The following is a 25,935-nucleotide window of genomic DNA, read 5'->3' as shown; positions in this document are numbered from 1 at the left end:
CCTGAAGAACTTTATTTTATAGTTTTTATTGTTAACTTAAATTAATAAAGTAATAAATGGATCACCCCAGTTATTAGTTAAACTACTGTTCCAGCTCTGGGGGATTTAAAAAAAAACACTGTAATAATTACCTATCTGTACCCTGTGCAAACAATTAATGTTTGTTTTCATTTTGTTATAACTTTCTGCCAACATTCTGTTCAATGGCTTTGCATCCCCCTCTCTTTTTTTTGCTAGCTTTGCTGCCATTGCTGCCATTCAGGCTTGCACACTTTTTTCTGGGGCCCTCTCCTACTCTGTTGTTGTAACCACTACTATTCTTGCTACTGCTCAGGTCCATACTCTGTTTGGATGCCTTGACTTATGTTCTATTACCCTGCTGCACTCTTCTGGTCCACTCTTGACCACCATCCCTTTTCTCCTCCTAACGCTGCCACTTAGGCCTGCACTCTGTTGAGAGGCCCTGTCTGGCACTGTGCAGTGCTAATGGCACTTCTTTCTCGGCCATCTCTCAGATTTGCACATTGATAGGGGGCCCTGACTCTCACTTCATTAACGTTGTTGCCATTGGTCAGGGTCATGCTGTGTATGGTGACACGTGTGCATCAATCTATTTATGCAGCTGTTGCTCCTGCTCCTCCTGGTTCGCAAGGGAACTGACTAAGCTATTATGCATAAAGCTTCAGCGTTAAAACTCCAGGGCTTCAAGCTGCAGCGAGCTGGACAATTCTCCGTTTGCCTCTGCCCCCATTGGCTGATGAACCACAAGCAATTACAATTTAAACCTTAACACCTTCTGAAATAGCTGCAAACATTATAGTTATTAAAATAATTGTAACTTTGACACAGATCCTTCTGAAGGCTGTTAAGGAAAAGAAATAAATGTGGACTTGACACCCCTCATAGCCTGAGAGCAAACTTGTAAAAACTTCTAATCTAAAAAATAGGTACTTGGGTTTGAGCAGTTCCGACATTCCCAAAAAGTGTCAAGGCTTCAGGAAAACAAGATGAAAATGAACGATGTCCTTTTTAAAAGTACTGAGTATAAATACCTGCAAGAGATTCCCAGAAGCACAGTTGTATCTCAGACACTTCAAGAATATTCTTAAAATCCTTACTTTAGCTGTGAATCAATTTAAAGTTATTAGTAGTGATGTAAAGTAGTTTTTAGGAAACCTAGGCTTATTGAAATCTCTGTTGATTGCCATATCTTTTTAGGTGGCGACTGAACGAATGAGCAATGGTGCCCATCAAGTCGAGTGGGATGAAAGTAACTTATTGCAGGAGGAACTTCAGAATTGCAAGAATAATGAGCCTGAAAAATCTGTTCGCAAAGAAGAGGAGGTCACCTTCATGACCACTTCGGACACACAGTTAAAGACTGAAAAAGTTACAAATGTGGAAAGTAAATTGCTTCATGGGGAAATGCCAGAAAGTGGAGATGACAAAATGAAAAATTTGGAGAGTACGGGCATGCATCGTAAAGCACAACAAACTCTGTCAAAAACTACTTGCACTCAGGAAAACACTGGGGAACCAGAAAAGACTATAAAGCAAAAAGTGACTCCTGGGACTGAAGCTAAGTATCAAGGACTCCTCTGGAATGATCCACAAATAGACAGTGCTAAATCAGGGAATTGCCGCCCTTTTGATGCACCAAACTCATTAAACTTGTTCAAACCTGGTTTATCGTCATCCCAGAATTTACACACTGTTACTCGACCATTTCTTTCACCAATGTTTAACCAGGGTCCACATTTGATGTACTTACCACCAAACTTGGTCCATCCCCATGTTGCATCATCTCTTCCAACAACTTTAGGAGTTACAGTGCAGACAGTACCACCATTTTTACAAAGTAAAGGAGGCAGCATTAATGTAACATCTGATCTACATTCATATTCTCATCCAGTGATGCTCAACAGACCTTTGACTTCAGAATCCAAGATCAAACATACTGCTGACTACTCTCAGTCCCTGTTTGCAAAAAATAAAACTGAATCAGAATCCTCTCAGCAGCAACAGATTTTAGCTTCCACCTCCCATGCTTCACTACCAACTTCCCACGTTTATTTCAACCCAGGCAGTGAATTATCTTTGGGACAAAAGATCCCAAATAGTCAGTTATCTAAACTTCCTGAGTGCAGTTCTACTCACCAGCGTTCAGGTGGGCCCTCAGAAAATTCACATCCTCCATTCATAGTATTTAGATCTCCACCTCAACTTGAGAAGCAGATATATCCAGAGGGATCCCATGACTTGCCACTAGATTTGTCAGCAAAATCAAGCTGTCATGGTATTGGGGTTAAACAGAATTCTTTCCCTGAGCTGCGGAAAACCCCACCTATGCCAGTATTGACGCCTGTTAAAGGAGATAGATCATTCTCCCTGTTGCACTCTAAAAATGATGGTATCACATCTCAAATTCCTCAAGGTATCTATAGTGCCAACAGTATTAAAGGAAACTTTGGTTTAACATCACCTGTTGTGGTTTTTCCAGATACTATAAGAAATGGCACTACTCTTCAAAAGAATTCAATTGACCCTTTAACCTTGCAGCCATTGAACCCAGCTTGGTCCTGGGTAAAAGGTTCCAGTAAACTGGTGAACCATAACCCACGGACTTTTGTTGGTGTAGCCAATGCTATACCTGCGTCTATGTTACAGATTGGTAATGAAGATTCTAAGAATGCTGCTAAGCAAGAACCAATTTCAATTGTTTACCAAGGCGATTGCCAGTTATCACTTGCCAATGGTGACAAAAGTGGGGAGGCCAAAAAGGATGCATGTGGAGGTGAAGGTGTAAAAAAACCTAATAGTCAATTGCATAGCTGTTTTGTTTCCAACCCAAATGAAGTGGCATCATTTCATTCAAATACATATCCCCCATTCGTCATTAACCACCTTTATCTGGCAAAAGATAAAACTCCATTTCATCATTCATCATTGTTAACTAATGGCAGTTGTTCAGCACAACAGCTACCCCTAGCTCAAGGAATTCCTTGTGGGTTAACATCTTCCAGAGGTGAATATACTTTATTTCAAAGCCCACATCATCTGGGGGCTGTTTGGACTCCTCAGAACTGTGGAGAAAAAACAAAAGAAGACAAGCTACAGATAATGGGTTCGCCATTATCCAACTTGGAGACTATTGTTCGTAACCGGGCTTTGGAACTATTTGCAATTGAAAGTAAAAAGGACAATCCGAAATCATTCACTCCAAATGCAATAAGTAAGGAAGGTACTCCTTCCAAAGATTTGAACCAATCAGCCTCCAGTAGTACAAATGTAGTTGACTTGAGCCGTTTACCTTTTGAAAGCAAAAGTGGTCAGAAAGATCAACAAAATATGATTTCTACAATCAAGGTGGACAAAATGGGTAAAACCAATAATGGAATTACAAGTGAAAATTCTAATAATTCAACGGGTGATGTGGATGAAGTTGGAAAAAATCAAAATATGGAGCAAAAAGGACAAAGAATAATTACTTCTTTGCTATTGAGCAACCAGCCTTTAATTAATCATAGCCATAGTATTAAGGATCTTCCTGTTGTAGAAAGTGACAAGAAGGTAGAGCTAGCAACCATACAAGAGTTGGCATGTGGAAATACAACATCCTCCAAATTATCTACAGATGCAGATCAATCCATGACTAAAGCTATATGTAATGAGAAAGAGCATTGTGGACCAGTCAAATGTACTGTTACCAAAGAAAAGAAGGATGGTTCAGTGAAGAATCTAGTTTCTAAATGTAAAGGACCTAATTCAGTTAGATGCAGTACAAATCCATCTAGCTATATTGGAAAGAAGTTGAAATGCACTAAGAAGGAAGATATTGTAAGTTGCAAAAGATTAAATCGGGAACAGCAGACCATTCAGGTAATTATAATTTTCAACATGCTTTTTTCCTTGTTTGAGAATTTTTGTTTCATGGCTTAATGAAGATTATGGTGTTTAGAATGTTAAACACAGCTATGTGATGCAATTTTGTATATTTTTATAATAAGGATGCAGTTTCATTTTGTTTACTTTTGTATTAGCTTCAGGTTTTAATAATAATCCATGCTATTTTTTGTCTGATGAATGATCCTAGGAATGTATTTTCTGGTATTTGGTTCCAATAAATTTGCACTAGCCAAAGGAAGAAAATATGTAATACTGAACATAGAACAGAATAGCTGGCGACTTTATGAGCTAGATTGTACAGTGGTGTAGCAGTGGTGCTCATCACTGATTTTGAACAGTATCCTGTGATTTCTGTGGCATGGATTACCTTCTCTCCAAATATAGTTTGAACATTGTGCCAGCTTGGGAATTATCAGGTGTTCAGCACAAAAATGCAGGAATGAGAAATTTCCACCATTTGTCAGATTTATGACATTAGCTTCTTAGAAAACAGTTATTTTAAATTGATATTCCAACTTTTTGGGGATGATCCAATTTATGGGGATTTTAAGGAAAAGAGATGCAATTCTGCTCTTTGTTCATGAGACCAGAAACTGACTGCAGTACTGTGAATGGAGAATCAGTTTCTTTCTTTCATGCTATTGCTTTTCCTCTGTGGAGAGAACCCACAATTGGAGGATCAGCTAGGGCAGAAGAGAGAAAATCTCTGATTGAAGGAGCTGGAACATTAGCATGAAGAGACTGAAGAATTAAAACTTATAGTGAAGAGGAAGAAGCCTGGAATTGCATTCGCAGGTTGGGTATACAGAGTAACCGGCTCTGCAGCCCTGACCTCCCTGACCTTTGAAATTGGCTGCATGCCCTCACCACTTCTGATCTGAGAGGGTAAGCTGGATTCAAAACTAGGCCAGGTTACTCAAAGACCGAGGAGGTTGTCATTCGTTGAGACAGATTGGGCAGAAAATGTGCTTTCAGGCTCCAGTATTATGTTAAAAAATTACAATAATAGATTATGAAACATTGCTCCAGCCCTTACTCTTCATGTACCATAATTCCACTGCCACCCATGCCCTCTTGCCATTCCCCTTTTGTACCTCATGTTCCCATGTCACTTTATGCCCCTCTACCCATATTCATGGCTCCTCATATAATCTATGCCTACCCATTATTCCACACTCTTTCCCCCTACCATGTCAACCCAACTAGTATCCATGCAGACAGAAGAAAAAAATAAAGTTCCATATTGCAAACTACATTCTATTAGGAAAAAACACTATTCATAAAAACACCTTCAGAGAGATCTTGACAAGTTTGATAGATATGTCTTTGATTGTTTACAAACCTTTGATAGGCACATACCTTTTTACTATTAATAAGTCTTAGGAATACCTGACCACCCCAAAAAATGTCCCAGGAGGTACCTCACCTTGACAAATAACTACCCTATGAACCATAATAAATCCACATATGGTGCCAGACCTGCTCAGTATTTTCAGTACTCTTCTTATTTCAGTGTTGTAGCATCTGGAATATTTTGCTTTTATTACATTTCATTTATCTTGCTGTCCTTTTACAATTCCATCTATTTGAAGTGGCTGAGAAGCATTGCATAAGATGATAAAAATGCAATACTTTTCCAGCCCTTTAAAATGCTGCTTTGCTACAATAATGTATGTTTTGTTCTTTGTCATAAAAACTGTTCAGAACTTTTTGTCTCTGGCCACTCTCATCCCTGAATATCAATGTTAGCAGGCAAGGTAAGTAGTCAATCAAAATTATCAATTCTGATGTAGCAAACTCAGAAGTAAAATAACTCAGAAGACTTAATCAATTTGCAGTAAACATTTTCTGAGTGCAATGTAAAGGATTGCAACTTACATATGGGATTGAAATTGAAGCTGACATAATCTCCTTCAAAGTTTAAGCATAAATATTATTGTATTTGTAAAAAGAAAAGTATGTTCTACAAATATGAAATTATCTTTTAGTAACTACAGGCTGTCCATCAGTAATCATGAAGTTAGTACACTGTTCAATCAACTCTTGTTAGAATAGAATATCTCCTGCCAATACATTAGAATGGGAAGTTGCTGCAATTGACATTATTGTGGGGTTTCCATGGTATGGATCCAGCCATCGGTGTTGCTGACATCATTAGTGTGCGCACATTATTGCTGTTTCATCCTCATCAACCCACTCACTGCTGTCAATATCACCCAGCCTCTGCTCACCTCATTGGCTCACCTCACTGCCTTATTCATCATTATGTCCAGAGATCGTGGCAATGAATGAGGTGGTGAGTGAGGCAACAAGGACTCTTTCTGAGAGCTCATTACTGCAGATGCTGTGAAGAAGAGTCATCTAAATTCAAAAGGTTAGCTTTCTCTCTCTCTCTCTCTCTCTCTCTCTCTCTCTCTATCTCTCTCTATCTCTCTCTATCTCTCTCTATCTCTCTCTCTATCTCTCTCTATCTCTCTCTCTATCTCTCTCTATCTCTCTCTATCTCTCTCTCTATCTCTCTCTATCTCTCTCTATCTCTATCTCTCCACGGATGCTGCCTGACCCACTGTGATTTCTAGCATTTTTTGTTGTCAGTCTTTCTGAGAGCTCCTCTGGCTCAACTGCTGTGCAGTTTGATTCTGGGACAACAGGTGATTTATGGAGTTATTGCAAGCCCAGCACCATCTCTGGTAGTGACATGACGGACATTAAAATTGCATTGGCAGTGAGTACAAATTCACGCTTTAGAATTTTCATCCTTGTTTTCAAAATCTTCCCTAATATAACCCCACTTAACCAGTACAATACCCTGCAGCTTCATAACCCTCCAGGATAGCTGTGATTCTCTAATTCAGACATCTAAAGCATCTCAGCATTTAATTGCTTCACCATTGGTGGCTGTTTCTTCAGTTGAAAGTAGCTTAAGCATTGAAATACTGACCCTAATGTCTCTGCCTCTCTACCTCAGTACCCTTTTTTAAGAGATACCTTAAAACTCAAATCTTTGACCAAAGCTTTTGTCATCTGTTTGTGTTTGCCCCATGAAGTATCTTTTGGATATTTTATTGTGCCAAAAGTGTTATGCAAACACTGAATGGTTACACCTCATTCAACAAGATGTTAATTCATTCAAGCTGCTTTTGCCATCAGAATAACTGTAAACAAACAGGGTTTTGGCAGTTCACTAATTGCAATCACTTCAATTGTGCATAAATGGAGAAGCTTAGAATCAATGACAACTTCTGCATCACTGTGTTTAACTATATAAATGCAGGTTACAGAAATTGCTATCACTTTTAAAGACTGTGTGACTGTTGGACTATCATACTACTATAAAATCTAGACCTAAAATGAGGTTTTAGTTCTTGAAGTTAAGTGGTAAAAATCAAGAAATGTACATGTGTAAAATGTCATCTCAAATCTGATTGTGCACTACTGTAAACACAGAGAGGGTTAGTGTCATTCACAAAGTGGTATTGTTCTTTGGATAAGAAATGGTGAACTTTTAAAATATGACCTGTTCTAACCATGAGGGGCAGATAGGCAATTGCCTCTGAAATAATGTCACGATTAGATGGAATGACATTTTTCTGTTCAATATTTATGTTACCTAGCCCATCCCCTGTCTTCTTTGCTATGTATTGATTCACCTTCATATCAAAATAAATTGCTATTATAATAATTTTTGCTGATGTTATTCATCAAATATGTCTCCATTTTAAATAATGTTACAATCCAATTATATTGCTAATGGATAAATGGTTTGGCAGTACTGTTGGTTAAATAGTAGATTCAAATCCAGATAAAATAACTCTGATATATGTTAGCCTGATGGGTCATACATGAAATGGTTTCTCAAATTTATTAATGCAGGCTTCTAGTAAGCAAAACCACCCCAAGTGTGGTACTAAATTTGCAATCTCATTCTGAACCCAGGAAATAGGACGTGAATATGATGGTGTACTATTGTAATGTTCGTGCTCAAGAGATGTTGTTAGTTGAGCTTCCTTACCTGCTATGGGAATGTTTGATGCTAATACTGGATCAGAATGGAAAAAGTTCCATTTTGCATCACCAGCAACCTGTACTTTGCTTCACTGCATTAACTGCACAATAGATGTGAAGACTTCATGTTCTTTGAAAATGGAGTTATTAAAATGTTATCTGGATTCCATCTCAGTGCACACACTATATAGTGGACTGTGAAAATTATAAGGCTAATTCTGGACAGCTGAGATTGCAAAAGTATTATTTTGACAGATAAAATTTCTCTGGACATTGGATCACAGATTTTAGCCCATTCATTATAAATTTATATCTGCCAGCATAATATAATGCGAATCAGAAAGTCCAGGCTCTATTGTCTTCCACCACTAGTAAAAGTGAAAGAAGCTGAATTTTAACTCTGGCTTTATCTAGGTTGAGGCTCATATTTGAATCTATCCAATTAGGTTTGCACCATTCAGCAGCACTGTAGATGTTAATTAAAATTCCTGATATACACCTTCTGTGACTGAGCTTTCTTGATTAATCGATCTCCATGCATCCCTTAAAATTTGGTTCACCACAACATCTCTCTCTAGTGTATTTCATTTGTGCAATGTCCACTCCTACCTATCCTATCACATTGGCTACATGTCATCATCCCTGCAGGGGCTCAAGGATCTGTCCTTGGACCCTTCATATTTCTCATCTCATCTGCTTTGTGACACCACCCAAAAATTGAACAGCATTCCACATGTGTACTCCACCCTCCGGGAACACAAACCTTGCAGGTTGTTGAAAGTCTTTGCATGATAAGACTATTTCTACAAAACCAGTCATGGTTTTCTTTCGCAAATGTTGTCTTTGGCGTTGACAAAAGGACCTGTTCCCCTGACATGGTTGATGTCCCTTGTCCTGACCGTTGCCTGTGGCTGAACCAAATAGTTGGCAACCTTGATACCCTATTTGGTCTGAGTTAACTTTCTGATACCATATCCCAATCAGTGTAAAAGAAAACATATACTAGTTTGACATTGATAATATCTTCTATTTCTATCCTTACTTGAGTTTATCTGCTGTTGGAGCCCTCATCCATGCATATTGTACCTCCATAAGCAGCCATTCAAATGGCAGATCTGCATCTTTTTTTTCCATACATGTGAGCTCATCTTAAACTCTGATGTTCTAAACTGCAGTAAGTCCCATATAACCATCAAATCTGTATTTGCTAGCCTACGTTGAGACCTGGTCAATTAAGGCCTTAATTTTAAAGTTCTTATCCCTATTTCTGTAACCTACGACCTATAACTCTTCAGTGAAGAATTCTGCTGTAGTCATGAGTATGTTCGCCAAGCTGGAAAGTTGGTTTGCAGAGGTTGTGTCCCTGTCTGGGTGACATCTTCAGTGCTCTAAAGCCTCCTGTGAAGCACTGCTGTACTGTGTCTTATGGAATTTATTTGGTTCTGTTCCTGCTGCTTTCAGTTGTAAGTTCGAGTTGGTTGTTCCAGTGACGGTCTATGTGTTAGTTGATGGAGTCCATGGATGAGTGCCATGTTCCTAGAAATTCTCTGGCTGTTCTCTGTTTAGCTTGTTATATGACCCTTGTGTTGTCCCAGTCAAGTTTGTGTTCCTTGTTTTCTGTGTGGATAGCTGATTGTGGTGATTAATGGCTGGTTGGTGTTCATGGATATGAATTGCTAATTGTCTGCCTGTTTATTCTACATTGTGTTTCGCGCAGTCTTTACACGGAACCTTGTGAATTACATTAGTCTTGCACTTGTTCTGGTGAGTTGTCTAAGCGTGGCTATCTGTTTACGGGCTGTTATGAATCCGGGTGGACGGAAAAGGTTGGCTTTTAGTTTTGAAGTGTTTTTTATCTAAGGTACTGTGGCTAGTATGTTGGGTCATGGTATGTCCTCATTACATTGTTAGTCTGCTTGGCATCTGCGAATGAAGTTGCGGGTATACCCATTCTTGGTGAAGACTGTGTAAAGGGGTGTTTTTCTTCTCTTTTGCAAGTCAGGACTACTGCAGTGTGTTGTAACCCTTTTGAACATGGTACTAATGCAACTTCTCTTGTGTGTGTTTGGGTGGTTCCCGGTGTAGCTCACGATCTGGTCCTTGTGTGTGGCTTTTCTATACACTCTTGTGCTGCATCCACCGTTCTGTGTTGTGTCTACTATCACATCCAGAAATTGGAATTGGTTGTTAGTTTCCTTTTCTCTTGTAAATTTGATACCTGTGAGCATGGTGTTGATAAACCACTGATAATATGATTATGTTTTATCCTTCTTGAGTGTTTTTAGGGCTTCCCTCTCTTTGAGGCTGTTCATTTGTCTTTATTATTAAGGGTACAGTGGTTTGTCTGACTACTTGCTATGTCTCTTTGGTTAGTCTATTAGTTCTGAGCGTAAATTTTAGTTCAGCTAGGAAGTCAGTTGTTTTTGCATCCCCGAGGTTGCAGTGAGTCCCTTGGCTAGTACTGCTTTTTTGCTATCTACGAGTTGTAACCATTGTACCAGTGGATAAAGGCAGAATGACGATAATCATGAACAAGACTGAATATGTTCAGAAAGCAGAGAAACTGCTTGCAGATACTGACACCTACCTACAGAGGGAGTATGGCCCCCACGCCACAGCTAACCAATAGAATAAACAACACGCTACAAGAACCTGCAAAAAAAAGACTGATAACCAGGATTGACCTACAAAGGATGAAATCAGAATGCATCAACTCTTCAAGATTTTACAGATTACCCAAGGTACACAAACCATGCATACCACTTAGACCTGTTGTGGCACTTCCAGGAACTCCATCACATACACTGGCAACCAACAAAAACTGAAACATCTTGTCAACGGATCCAGACACTCCATGCAATAATCACAGGAATTCCTAGACATCATCAAGAAGATAAACATAGATAGGGTTGAAGCAACTGCCTCATTCGATATAATGGCACTTTTCGCTTCAATTGGAAAAACTCTAGCTAGAGAGACAATAGCTGACCATCTGGTCAAATAGACCAGAAGATGTGACGGGAAACCAAAGAACAAGAACTGCGTACTCAGACTACTAGACCTGTGCTTGACGACATACTTCACATTCAATAACCGAATATATGAACAGATAAATGGGGCATCTGTGGATTCACCCATCTCTGGGCTCATAGCAGAAGCAGTGATGCAAAGACTGGAACAAACAGTCTTCCCTCAAATCCAACCCAAACTCTGGATCAGGTACGTGGACAACACTTTTGTAATTATTATGAGAACAGAGATTGAAACACACACAGGATTATCAACACCATGCTCACAGAGTTCATATTTACGAGAGACGAGGAAGACAACAACCAACTCCTGTTCCTGGATGTGATGGTAGAAAGAACACAACGGTGGATGCAGTACAAGAGCTTATAGAAAAACCACACACACTGACCAGATCCTGAACTACAACAGGAACTACCCAAACACACGCAAGAGAAGCTGCATTAGGATCCTGTTCAAAAGGGCTACAATACAATGCAGCACCCCCAACCTGTGAACAGAAGAAGAAGAGCACCTCTACAGAGTCTTCACCAAGTATAGATATATCAGCTACATCATCCGCAGATGCCTAGTAAATAGACAACATGACAAGGACTTGCCATGACATAACACACTGGCAACGGTACTTTATATAAAAAACGTCTCAGAACTGCCAGCCAGACTTCTCCAACCAGTCAGATTCAGGACAGCCCATAAACCAACAGCCACGCTCAGACTACAACTCACCAGAACAAAAGACCCCTGTTCCCGTCATGTGCAAGACTAACATAATTTACAAGATGCCATGCAAAGACTGCACAAAATACTATATAGGATAAACAGGTAGACTACTAGCAATTTGCATCCACGAACACCAACTAGCTGCTAAATGCCACAGGTAGCTGTCCTTCATAGCCATACACACAGATGCCAAGGGCCACAAATTCAACTGGGACAGCACAACAATCACAGGACAAGCTAAATAGAGGACAGCCAGAGAATTTCTGGAATTGTGGCACTCATCCACGGACTCCATCAACAAACACATAGACCTCGGCCCAGTATACCAGCCACTACAACGAACAACCAGAACCAGCAACCGAAAGCAGCAGGAATGGTACCAAATAAATTCCAGAAGACACAGTACAGTATCACTTCACAGGAGGCTCCAAAGCACTGAGAATGTCACCTAGGCAGAGACGGAACATCTGCAAATCTACTTCTCAGCTCAGCAAACATAGCCACGAGTACAGTAACCGGCACCTGAGCTACAAATCTTTACAGTGAAGAATTCTGCATCCCTCTAAGAATGGATTCTCATGAACCTGCCTATCCCCTTTCCCATCTATGATTTCATTTGTCTACCATCTTCAGTCTGGAATTTCTGTCTCTTCTCATTTTCCCTCTTTAAAGCCACCCTTACAACTTACTTTCTTGACTAAGCTATAGACTGGTACCTCAATATCTCCTTTGCTGTTTCATAGTCAAATTTAGACTTAGTACTTACTGAGGAATCATTTCCTAAATTAGAAGCACAGTGCTTCCTTTTTTATGTGATCCAGCCTTGGGTACTGTTGCATTGACCACCCCTTTTCCCTCTTGCCATGAAATACTTGTGATAATCAATCATGATTAGTGATTACACTTGTGACTAAAAATAGTCTGTGGTGGGGCTGTAATTTTCTGAGTTCATGATTCAGCTATTGAGTGTCATTTGGCACTGAGAAGAAATCTCACCTCCAGCTGATTAAAGCCATTGGTTCACATTCATTCCAAGACTATAGCACATACCTGAGAAAATTGATACTTTAGTAAAGTACAGAAGGAATACTAGTTTGTTGGCAATGATAACTTTTGGATGCAGTATTAAACCAAAACCCCAAACAGTTCAGATGTGCACCAAAGGTCAGTTGTTTGCGGAACAAGGAATTCTCCTGGGTTATCACATTCCCTTCCAAATGAAAATGATCGATAAAGCAAATTTGCTGCTGCAATTGATTATACAACAACATTATTTACCCTTCAGAAAATTCAGTGGATTTGATGTGTTTTTTAATGGCACACAGTAAAGCACAAAATCTTTCTTTCTTAGCCACATTTTTGTATATTGTAAATGCAACACTTGATTGAAATGATTTTTGCCAGCATAATCATGGAACTGGGAGTAAAATAAAAGGTGAGAAATAAGAGGATCACTCTTAACTGAATTCATAGTTGATCAATCCTGATGGTTCGGGATTGTGCTCCATTTCCTGTATGTTGCAACCAGTATCTGATCACTTCAAGAACTTTGATCTTTAATATGATAATAAATATGATTGCAAATAGAGTAGGGAAAAGCTGCCAACTTAGCCATATTTCTTGTTATGAATTCCTAATTCGTCATTTTGTTTACTTTTGGGGAGATAAATGCAGAAGTAAATTTCAAGTGATGACAAATAAATTGAAATCATTGATTTGCAAAACTTGAAAGAATAGTTGTACAGAAAGTAAACTTGACCTCAGTTGAATGTAAATTGCAGGGATCCAAAAGACGGTCAAGCAGTCTCGAAGTGAGTCATAGAGATAGTGAAGATGATGTCTGTTCATCCAAAGGACTTGATGGAGAAAGAAAAAGCAAACGGCTGAGAACACCAAAGACTGAATGTTCTTCTAGAACAGCAATACAAGAAAAAGGTGGGCTGATCTGTAATATACTAACTGCATGTCCTTTGGGTAGTAATGAGATTTAGATTTTAAAAATGTATATCGTCATCTTTCTGTTTAGGAGCCATTTGCTCAAAGAGACAGGACAACACAATGTTTCAAGCTGAGCCCTTTGAATGCTGATTGAATAAACATGTTTAAATTTGAGTTTGTTAATTCACGGTTAGCTTGTTCCATGAAATTTTGAGAGCTCATACCAATGAGATATGCTGCATTGTTACTTGGAGTCCAAGTCTCAAGTTCCTTTTTTTTGGAAAGAAAAAGAGCTTCTTGAAACATAATGTTCCCTACTTTTGGGCCAGAAAGTCGGAATTCCTATCATAACATGTCTGGAACAGGCGAATTAAAACCTTAACAAGATAGAGAGAAATTACCTTGCCTTGTGCTATTTAAACTTAAGGAGATTAATTTTCATTCGCAATACGAAACTGCAAAGTTCCACCAACCGACTGGAGTTTGAAGCATTGGTATTATTAAATGCTGGTGTTTTATTCAACATGTTACGAATCTAGGTAGGATGTCAATGATAGCCTTATGACGTAGGCCAGCCATGTCTGCATGCTAACAAGTGGGAAGGGACATCTGAGAGACTGTCACTCAAGAAAATGCCAGAGGGAATCTCCGGTGTGAGTGGCTTAATGTTTTCTTGTGGGTCTATATCCCATTTTTACGAGTTGTCCTTAGAAAAGAAATTACTGCAGATACGTAGGATGTATTGGTTGAAATCTTCCAATATTCCCTAGTTATTGATTGATTGATTCTGGCAAGGTTCACGTGGATTGGAAAACACCAAGTATATCACCACGATTCAAGAAAGGAGGAGAATTAAATGCAGAAATCTACAGTCCAGTTAGCCTAATACCTGTCAATGGGGACAACGTTAGAATCCATTATTATGGAGTTGTAGCTGATACAGTCATAATACTTTAAGAAAATGTCAACAGGGGAAATCTTATAGGGGCCTAAAGAAAGTGAATTATGCCAAGAACTGCACGAGAACTCATTGAGAAGCCTCGTGAGTCCTATCTCGCATTAGGATCAACTAATTGCATCCTGGAACAAAGCAGTGGCTATTAAGGCAAAATCTTTGCTGAGGAGGAGTTAGATGCCTATTAAGAGGGATAATTGCTTGTTTATCACCTTTATTAACAGCATATATCCCTTCATTCATATGCAGCTTTCTATCCTACTACCCACCACAAATAAACTAAGTTCTGAAAATTCTCAATATGGAAGTTAAATTATGTTCCTGTGGATTTCATCTTGCAGCTAGTTATCAACAGCCTGTACGTTTTTCAATATGCAGCAGCATCTCAGGGTATGTCCCACAGACACCAGCTATATGAAATCTCATCCACAACGTTGGCATCCAATAATTGCCAGTTCCTCGTAATCATCAAATACCTCTTCAAACATCCTCCAAGCAGATCAAAGCGATATTAGGTTGATTCTGAGAGCATATTTCATGAGTTGTTAGTTGTTCTGGGTACATTTTGTGGTTGTGGGTATGTTCACAACCGCTAAATTGCCCATAGTGTTAGGTAAGGGGTAAATGTAGGGGTATGGGTGGGTTGCGCTTCGGCGGGTCGGTGTGGACTTGTTGGGCCGAAGGGCCTGTTTCCACACTGTAAGTAATCTAATCTAATCATAGCAACTGGCACCTGAGCTACAGATCTTTACACAAACCTTGAACATTGATTGGTAGAATGCATCTGTAGGGAGGGGCTAGATAGCTAACATTCCAAATTTAGTAAGATGTGGCAAGAGATCTTGCTCAAAATCCTTCATGAAACTCAGTGAAACTGCCACTTAGTCAAAAAGCCATACAATTCAGCTCAACATTAATTTGTGAAAAGGAAATCATGTTTAATACAATGGTTGAGTAAAAAATGAGGTCTGCAGATGCTGGAGATCACAGCTGAAAATGTGTTGCTGGTCAAAGCACAGCAGGCCAGGCAGCATCTCAGGAATAGGGAATTCAACGTTTCGAGCATAAGCCCTTCATCAGGAATAAAATGGTTGTCATTATTTGACTACAGTTATATTTCTAAAGGTTTTCAATAAGTATCAGATAAAAGGTAACATGATAAGAATTCATGGTGTTGGGGATAATAGCACTAGAAGATTGGCTAATTAATCAGCATGGTGGCTCAGTTAGCACTGCAACCTCGCAGCACCAGGGACCCGGATTCAATTCCCACTTCGTGCAACTGTCTGTGTGGAGTTTGCACATTCTCCCCGTGTCTGCTTGGGTTTCCGCTGGGTGCTCTGGTTTCCTCCTACAATCCAAAGATGTGTAGGTCAGGTGAATTTGCCATGCTAAATTGCCCATAGTGTTAGGTGCATTACTCGGGGTAAATATAGGCTAGGGGAATGTGTCTGGGTGGATTACTCTTTGGAGGGTCAGCGTGGACTTGTTGGGCTGAAGGGCCTGTTTCTAATCTAATTATAAACAGGGAGTTGGGATAAAAGGGTCACTTTTAGGGGTTGGCAAACTTAACTGCTGAAGTGCACAGAGTAGAAAGATTTGATCTGTTTACAAACTAACATAGTTGTAACCAATTTGACAGCAACGTGAAGGAGTGTAAGGCAAGAAGTTGTGAGAAAGTTCCAAAGTGTCTGCAAAGGGATAAGGATAAATTAATTGAATGGGTGTAAATTGACAGATGGGATATAAAGTGGAAATTTGTTATGTGGACACTTTAATAGGAATAATAAAATAGAAAAATAAGAATATTATTTCACTGAAAAGAGACTACAAAATGCTGAAATACAGTGGGGTTAGGTAATGTTGTACACAAATCGCAAAATGTTAGCGTCCAGGTACAGCAAATAATTAGGAAGGCAAGTGAAACATTGGCCTTTATTGCAAAGAGGATAGAGTATAAAAATAGCAAAGTTTTGCTACAACTTTTAGAGCATTAATGAGGGCCCATATTTGGACACTGTTTACAGGTATCCTCTCCTTATTTAAGTAGGGATTATACTTTTGCTGGAAGCAGTTCAGAAAACGCTTATGAGACTGATTCCTAGGACAAAGCAGTTGTCTTGTTAGTAAAGGATGAACGAACAGATGGGCTTATTGTCATTGGCTTTTAGAAGAATAAGAAATGATTTTATATAGGAACACAAGATACTGAAGGGATCTAACAGGCTGCATGCTAAGAGGATGTTTCAACATGTCGGAAAAGAATGAAATTTTATAACAAGTTAACCATCTAGGGAGATTTAGAAGTTTATGAATGGGAGCTTTTCACTATCAGAGCGAGATTTGTAGTAAACGGTTGGATTTAGTTTTGTTTTATTTCTGTATGGCTCCTGACATCTGTCCATTGTGGATACTGAATGAGTGGCTATGTAGGTGACATGAGGGATCACGGGAGGTTGGTGGGGGAAATAAATTGGCAGGGGTATATTAGGGGCTGAGGAGTTGAGTTCACATTGAAGTAGCTTCAAGGGTTTGGTGTTGGTGAGGCCAAGAGAGCCTATCAACTTGTAAAACAACAACAAGGAATATCCTGCAAATCAAACTAGCCTTCTGACCAACCCTAATGGAACCTGGCAGCCCATGTGCTACCTCTGCATTACTCAAGAGATTGGCATGCTTGACTTTATCCTGCATCTGTAGAACACAGAATTAAGCATATTTCACCAGGGAAGTTGTGGCAAGGCAGAAAGTTTCCAGGATTGAGGATGTGCCTTCGAAGCAGGTCCTAACAAATGCTTGACTATTAGTGTTCCACTTCATCTAAATTAATGGATTCTATTATCAGGAATAAAATGGATGATCATGTATATAATAAATTATTTTATGGTGTCAATGTGGATTCAGTTCAATAAGGTCCTTCAGGTCCTTGACAAAGTGACAACCTAGTGAGTTGTGGTGTACCTTATGATCGTATGCAATTCTGAGAGCCTTAGATATATGCTATGCAAAAGGCATTTAATCAATTCTCAGCTCTGAAATTTTCAGCACAAAATCTAAGAACAGATGATAAACTGGGTAAAATATCAGAAATAATGAATTCTCATTACAGGTCAGTGTAATGTCGAGCCTTCAGAAAGTAGGCAGTTACCACTATTCTACTTTATGTTGCATCTGAAACTTAATGCAGGTAACCAGAATCACAACTGTATCTGACTAGCAGTTGAATGCAGGAAATAGTATATCATCAAGTTCAATAATTCTGATGAAATATGTAAGTGAACAGAACAATGCAACGTTTAAAAAAAGGTTAATTGCTTTAATATGTGGATTTGGATAGCTAAAATTGAAGCCAAGAAAACACCATATGGCACCAGTTTTTATTGGATCTATTGTGTAGGCAAGGAAGTGGAATCTCTTTGGAGAAACCTTTGGATTAGTATCTGCCAATCAGATAAGGTGCTGTCTAGAGCAGCTTGCATGCAATTAAAGTTCCTTTGTTAACTCAGTTAGCTGTCTGACTGATTTGCAAAGCAAGATGAAACCAACAGCGTGGGATCAATTCTCACACTAGTTGAAGTCACTATTAAACACCTTCTCAAACTCTCTTCTCACCTGAAGTGTGGTTAATCCACCACCAGACATGTTTCTCTCTCTCTGTCTACTGAGAGAATAGGTTATGGTCCAGTAGAACTATGATGATTTAACCTTTTTTAACTAGTACTAAGAGTCTGAAGATTGATCCAAGATCCTACTGTCAAAATGGAAGCATTGTTCAGTCCATGAGCTGGTGAATATGGAATGACATTTCAAGGACTAGGGGAAAGCATTTAACTTTAACCTGAGTTTTCCTTGCTGCTTGGTCTCCTGAGGCCAGCAGGGTTAAATCTGCAGCTTAGGTTATCTCAAAGGGTGACAGCTTCATTGAGGTATTAAAGTTATCAACTTGCCCTTCTTGGGGTGTTTCGGTTGTTTTTGTGCCTTGTTTTGTTTCCACTAAACAAGGGAGTGGGCGGACTAGAGTTGAATTTGAGATTTTTGAAATTTCACTTCTTGCCCAGGTCCATCCTAGTCATTATTTGGGTTATTAAGATTCTAGAAGTCCTAGAACATAGAACAGTACAGCACAGTGCTATCTTCCATGTGCATATCCAAGAATCGCTTAAATGTCCCCAAAGTATCTGACGCTACTACTATTGCAGGCATTGCATTTCCCACCACCTTCCATGTAAAGAACCTACCTCTGTCATTTCCCCTAAACCTTCCTCCAATTACCTTAAAATTACACACCCTTAATGATATACATTACCACCATGGGGAGAAAGTCTCTGGCTTACCCACTTTATCTATGCCTCTCAGGCAACTCTCTGTGTGGAGTTTGCACATTCTCCCCGTGTCTGTGTGGGTTTCCTCCGGGTGCTCCGGTTTCCTCCCACAATCCCAAAAAAATGTACAAGTTAGGTGAATTGGCCATGCTAAATTGCCCGTAGTGTTAGGTGAAGGGGTAAATGTAGGGGAATAGGTCTGGGTGGGTTACGCTTCAGCGGGTTGGTGTGGACTTATTGGGCCGAAGGGCCTGTTTCCACACTAAGTAATCTAATCTAGTAGAAGTAAATCTTGTACACGTCTGTCAAGTCAACTCTCATTCTCCTTCATTCTAATGAGAAAAGCCGTAGCTACCTCAACCTTTCTTCATAAGACATGCCCTCCAGTCCAGGCAGCATGCTGGTAAATCTCTGCACCCTCTGTAAAGCTTCCACATCTTTCCTTTAATGAGGCAACCAGTACTGAACACAGTATTCCAAGTTTGGCCTAACCAGGGCTCTATAGTTTTGCAGCATAACCTCATGGCTCTTAAACTCAATTCCCCTGGTAATGAAAGCCAACACGCCATACGCTTTCTTAACCCTATGAACTTGGGTGGCAACTTTGAGGGATCTGTGGACATGGAGCCCAAGATCCCTTTGTTTCTCTACACTGCCAAGAATCTTGCCTTTAACCCTGTATTCTGCATTTAAGTTTGGCCTTCCAAAGTGAACGGCTTCACATTTTTCCAGGTTGAACTCTATCTGCCACTTATCAGCCAGTGCTGTTGCAACCTATAACAACCCTCCATACTATCCACAACTTCACCAATCTTTGGATCATCAAGAAACTTACTAACCCACCCTTCCACTTCCTCATCTAAGTTGTTTATAAAAATCGCAAAGAGCAGAGGTCCCAGGACCGATCCCTGCGGAATACCACTGATCACCAAACTCCAGGCTGTGTACTTTCCATCAACCACCGCCCTGTCATCTCTGAGCCACCTAATTCTATATCCCAACAGACAACCGGTTTCCCTGTATCTCATGCCTCCTTATTTTCTGAATGAGCCTACCATAGGAAACCTTATCAAACACCTTTCTAAAATCCATGTATGGCATGTCTACTGCTCTACCTTCATCAATGTGTTTTGTCACAACCTCAAAGAATTCAACCTGCCATGTTCACTATCTCTAATCAATCTATGGTTTTTCAAGTAATCAAAAATCTTGTCTCTCAGAATCCTGACCAATGCTTTGCCCACCACTGATGCAAGAGTGACTTGTAATTCCAAGGATTATCCCTATTCTCTTTCTTGAATAACATTTGCCACTCTCCTATCATCTGGCATTACTCCAGTGGACAGTGAAGACACAAAGATCATCGCCAAAATTGCAACAATCTTTTCCCTTGCTTCCTATAGTAATCTAGGGTATATCTTGTCTGGCCCAAGGGATTTATCTATCTTTATGTTTTTCAAAATTTTCAGACATCCATTTACCTAACATCAACCTGTTCTAACCTATCAGTCTCTTGCACGCTGTCCTCAGAAACAGCAAGATCCCTCTCAGTAGTGTATACCGAAGTAAAATATTCATTAAGGATCTCCCCTACTTCTCTGACTCCAGGCACAAGTTTTTCCACTATCCCTGATCAGCCCTACCCTCACTCTGGCCATCCTCTTGTTCCTCACCCAAGTGTATAACACCTTTAGGGTTTTCCTTAATCCTACCCGCTAATGGTTTTTCATGCCCCCTTCTAGCTGTCCTAAGTCCATTCTTCAGTTCCTTCTTGTTACCTTAGAACCTTTGAAAGCCCTGTCTGATCCTTGCCACCTTAACTTTAAGTAAGCTCCCTTCTTCCTGTTGACTAGATGTACCACATCCCTCGTCACCTAATGTTTTTTCAACCTACCATCCCTTTCTTGCCCCAATGGGACAAACCTTACCAGCACTATCAGTAGGTGCTTCCAAAACAACCTTCACATTTCTGTTGTGCATTTCCCTGAGAGCATCTGTTCCCAATTTAGGTGCTCCAGGTCCTGCATAATGGCATAATAATTCCCCCTCCCCCAATTAAATACTTGTCCATACCATCTGCTCCTATCCTTCTCCATAAGTACAGTAAAGATCACGGAGTTGTGATCACTATCACCAAAATACTCTCCCACTGAGAGATTTGACACCTGGCCTGGTTTGTTGCCAAGCACCAAATCCAATATGGCCTCCCCTCTAGTTGGCCAATCTACATATTGCGTCAGGAACCCTTCCTGGACACATCCGACAAATACTGCTCTGTCCAATCTGTTTGAAATAAGTAGATTCCAATCAATATTGGGGAAGGTAAAGTCACCCATGACAACAACCCTATTACGTCTGCAACATTCCAAAATCAGCCTCCCAATTTGCTCCTCCATATTTCTGTTGCTACTAGGCAGCCTGTAGAAAACTCCCAAAAAAGTGACTGGTCCTTTCCTGTTTCTGATGTCCACCCATACTGACTTTGTAGACAAAGCTGCCTTGATGATCTCCCTTTCTGCATCTGTGATGCTATCCCTGATTAGCAATGCCATTTCTCCACCTCTTTTACCTTCCCTTCTCTTATTCCTTTTGAAATATCTAAACCCTGGAATATCCAATAACCATTCCTGTTCCTGTGATATCCAAGTCTCCGTAATGGTCACAACAGCATAGTTCCAAGTACTGATCAATTTTCTGAGTTCATCACCCTTATTCCTGATACCTTTTGCATTAAAAAAGACACACTTCAATCCATCACACTCACTGCACCTTTGCCCTATCAAATGCCTATCCCACCCCCAAATTCTCTGCATGCTGTATCTGACTGTTCACTACCTACTCCATCATCTGATCCATAGCTCAGGTTCCCACCCCTCTTGCCAATCTAGCATAAACCCTCCCAAAGAGCTCTGGCAAGCATCCTGCTCAGGATATTGGTGCCCTCCAGTTCAAGTGCAACTTATCCTTCTTCCAGGTCCCACCTTCCCCAGAAGGTGTACCAGTGATCCATATATCTGTAGCCTTCCCTCCTATACCAGCCCTGCAGCCACTTGTTCAGCTTCACTCGCTGTCTATTCCCAGCCTCTGTAGCACCTGGCATCAGTGGCAATCCTGAGATTACTACTCTGCTTGTCCTGTCTTGCTTCCAGCCTAACTCCCTGTATTCTCTTTTCAGGTCCTCCTCCCTTTCCCTACCTATATTATTGGTACCGATGTGTACCATGACTTCTGGCTACTCTGCCTTCCCCTTACGAATCCAGGAGATTCGATCCGAGACATTCCTGACACCAGCACCCAGGAGGCAACACACCATCCTGGAGTCTCACTCACGACCACAGAACATCCTGTCCCTTCCCCTCAGGATTGCTTCTCTTATCACTGCTGCTCTTCTATTCTGCTCGCTTCCCTTCTGAGCCCCGAGCCAGGCTCACTGGCAGAAATTTGGCCACGGGCTTTCCATTGGTAGGTTGTTCCCCCCCAACAGTATCCAAAATGGAATACTTAGTATTGCATATTTGTCAGTAAGTATGCTTAATCAGTGCAGTCCAATAATCCAGAAGAATGTTGAACGTCATAGCCAAGGCAGTGGAATATTAATCAAAGATGGTAATACCCAAACTTGATAATGGTCGCATGCTGGGGGCATTTGAGAGAAACCTGCTCGCAATAGGTTCTGTATCATTTGAGTTATGAGGAAAGACAGTATAATCATCGACTTCAACCTATGAAGTAGAGTCATAGAAATGTACAGCACGGAAACAGACCCTTTGCTCCGACTCATCCATGCTGACCATATAACCCAACCTAATCTAGTCCCATTTCCCTCTAAACACTTCCTATTCATATACCCATCCAGATGCCTTTAAGATGTTGCAATTGTACTAGCCTCCACCACTTCCTCTGGCAGCTCATTCCATGCATGCGCCACCCTCTGTGTGAAAAAGTTGCCCCTTGGGTCCCTTTTATATCTTTCCCCTCTCACCTATGCCCTCTAGTTCTGGACTCCCCCACGCCAGGGAAAAAGAATTTGTCTATTTATCCTATCCATACCTCTCATGATTTTATAAACCTCTATGAGGTCACCCCCTCAGTCTTAGATGCTCCAGAGAAAACAGCACCAGCCTATCTAGCGTCTCCCTATAGCTCAAATCCTCCAACCTTGGCAACATCCTTGTCAATCTTTTCTGAACCCTTTCAAGTTTAGCAACATCCTTCCAATGGGAAAAGAGTCCAGAATTACACCGGAATTATCCAGAAGTGGCCTAACCAACACCCTGTACAGCTGCAACATGACCTCCCAACTCCTATACTCAATGCTCTAACCGATTAAAGCAAAGCATCCCAAACACCTTCTTCACTATCCTCTCTACCTGCTACTCCACTTTCAAGGAGCTATGAACCTGTACTCCAAGGTCTCTTTGTTCTGCAACACTGCCTAAGACCTTACCATTAAGTGTATAGGTCCTGCTAAGTAAGATTTGCTTTCACAAAATGCAGCGCCTCGCATTTATCTAAATTAAACTCAATCTGCCACTCCTCAGCCCATTGGCCCATCTGATCAATATCCTGTTGTAATCTGAGGTAGCCTTCTTCGCTGTCCACTACACCTCCAATTTTGGTGTCATCTGCAAACTTACTACCTATACTTCCTATGTTCATATCCAAATCATTTCTATAAATGACGAAAAGTAGTGGACCCCGTACGATGCTTGTGGCACTCCACTGGTAACAGGCCTCCAGTCTGAAAAGCAACCCTCCACCACTACCCTCTGTCTTCTACCTTTGAGCCAGATCTGTATCCAAACAGCTAGTTCTCCCTGTATTCCATGAGATCTAACCTTGCTAACCAGTCTCCCATGGGGACCTTGTTGAATGCTTTACTGAAGTCCATATAGATCACGTCCACCTGAGTGCCCTCATCGATGCTCTTTCTTACTTTTTCAAAAAAACTCAATCAAGTTCATGAGACATGATATCCCATGCACAAAGCCATGTTGACTGTCCCTAATCCGTCCTTGCCTTTCCAAATAAATGTAAATCCTACCTGTCAAGATTCCCTCCAACAACTTGCCCACCACCGACCTCAGGGTCACATGTCTGTAGTTACCTGGCTTGTCCTTGCCGCCTTTCTTAAATAGTGGTACCGTGTTAGCCAACCTTCAGTCTTCTGGCACCTCACCTGTGACTATCGATGATACAAATATCTCAGCCAGGGGCCCAGCAATCAATTCCCTAACTTCCCACAGAGTTAGAGGGTACACCTGATCAGATCCTGGGGATTTATCCACCTTTTGTGTTTCAAGACATCCAGCACTTCTTCCTCTGTAATATCAAGATATGTCCATTCTATATTTTTCATGTCCTCCACAGTAAACACTGATGCAAAATACTCATTTAGTATCTCCCCCATCTCCTGCGGCTCCACACAGAGACTGTCTTGCTGATCTTTGAGAGGCCCTATTCACTCCCTAGTCACCCTTTTGTCCTTGTTGTATTTGTAAAAACCTTTTGGATCCTCCTCAACTCTATTTGCCAAAGCTATCTCATGTCCCCTTTTTCCCCTCCTGATTTCCCTCTTAAATATACTCCTACTGCCTTTGTACTGTTCGAAGGATTCACTCGATCTCTCCTGTCTTTACCTGACATATGCTTTTCTTTTTCTTAACCAAATCCTCAATTTCTCTAGTCATCCTGCATTTCCTACACCTACCAGCCTTTCTTTTCACTTTAACAGAAATATGCTGTCTCTGGATTCTTGTTGTCTCATTTCTGAAGGCTTCCCATTTTCCAGCCTACCCTTTATCAGCGAACGAAGTAGAAGTATGAGAGATGATATTGCTCAGATTTTGAAGATTGTAAACTTTAGCCCAGTATGATTACTATAAACTAAAGAGTAGAAGTAAAGCAAGAAGGTAAGGAGTCAAGCTATTAAATGGGAATTCAGATGTGATCTGAGCATGTTTCTGTTCTTAAAAAGAGTAATAAACATGTGCAATGGATTTTCAGATGGAACAGTGGGGGCAAAATCCTAAAATAATTCTAAAAAACAGTTTGATTACATTTCAAAGAATCAGTGGATTCAAAGCATTAACTCTTCCTCTTTCCACTGATACTGCCAGACCTGCTGTGTTTCTCCACCACTACTTGTTTATATTATTGACCGTATTGTGAACATTTTTCTGCTTAAATGAATTAAACTAGACTAAATGATGGTTCTCCTACTTAATTGTCTTGCATAAGCTTCCATGATGAGATTATTACAGGGCATATAGGATGCTAGATTGATGAAGATTTTATCAGTTCATAACCAAGCTATTGGAACATCAAAACATTTAGGCCCAAGGATTGTCTACTGAGCTCCAAATATAACTGTAGCAGGAGTCTCATAGAATTCTGTAGAAAGGAGCAAGGTTGTTTGATTTATTTTAAAATTTATTGGTGATGGTCTTATAAAGTTAGAAGTTTTTGTTTTCCCTTTATGCGGAAAATTAGACTGTTCAGCTGCTGTTCACAGAGAGATTTTGTGTACTTATGTGTCTATGTGTTTGCTCATAATTGAGGTGGGCAATGAGCATGCATGTTTCCAAAAACATTCATGATTTGAATTTTGTGTCCTACCAATTCAGCCATGACCTTACTGTGTTTCAGTCTGTTTCCCCAAATTAACTCTCTTCCTTTGTTGATCTCTGTCTTCGTAATTTCTCAACTTCCCTCCTCTCTCTCTCTCTCTCTCTCTCTCTCTCTCTCTCTCTCTCTCTCTCTCCCCTTTCCAATTTCTCCATTTCTGATTCCTTATATCACAACAACTACTCTTTCTCTGTCTTGCATGTGTATGTATATCTCAGTTGCTTCCCCAATTATAATCATTTTCTGTTGTAGCAATTTTCACCATGCCTTTGTAACCTCAGGATTTGATGATTGCACTGTTTTCCTGATCAGCTTTCCATCCTCCACTTTCTGAATTGGGATCAAGCTTCTCTCTGCAGTTTATCTCTTCCTGCCATGAAAGCTTATAAGATGTCTGCACTTCTCCAATTCTGTTGGTTTGTGCATATCCAGTGT

At 40.3% G+C, this 25,935-nt stretch overlaps 1 protein-coding gene across 2 annotated transcripts in view; it reads left to right on the top strand.

Annotated features, from left to right (window-relative positions):
• bcorl1 (BCL6 corepressor-like 1) overlaps positions 1 to 25,935 on the top strand; it is a 175,612-nt gene that overhangs the window by 82,735 nt on the left and 66,942 nt on the right. For both annotated transcript variants that reach the window (XM_060832260.1, XM_060832261.1), the window contains 2 exons: positions 1,219 to 3,879; positions 13,440 to 13,593. In XM_060832260.1, coding sequence (XP_060688243.1) covers positions 1,219 to 3,879; positions 13,440 to 13,593 — 2,815 coding nt within the window. The remainder of the gene's footprint in view (positions 1 to 1,218; positions 3,880 to 13,439; positions 13,594 to 25,935) is intronic.

Source organism: Hemiscyllium ocellatum, chromosome 11 (genome assembly GCF_020745735.1).
Source record: "Hemiscyllium ocellatum isolate sHemOce1 chromosome 11, sHemOce1.pat.X.cur, whole genome shotgun sequence".
NCBI classification, from domain to species: domain Eukaryota; kingdom Metazoa; phylum Chordata; class Chondrichthyes; order Orectolobiformes; family Hemiscylliidae; genus Hemiscyllium; species Hemiscyllium ocellatum.
The sequence above is the reverse complement of the archived record's forward strand: the minus strand, read 5'-3'. Positions and strand labels throughout refer to the sequence as shown.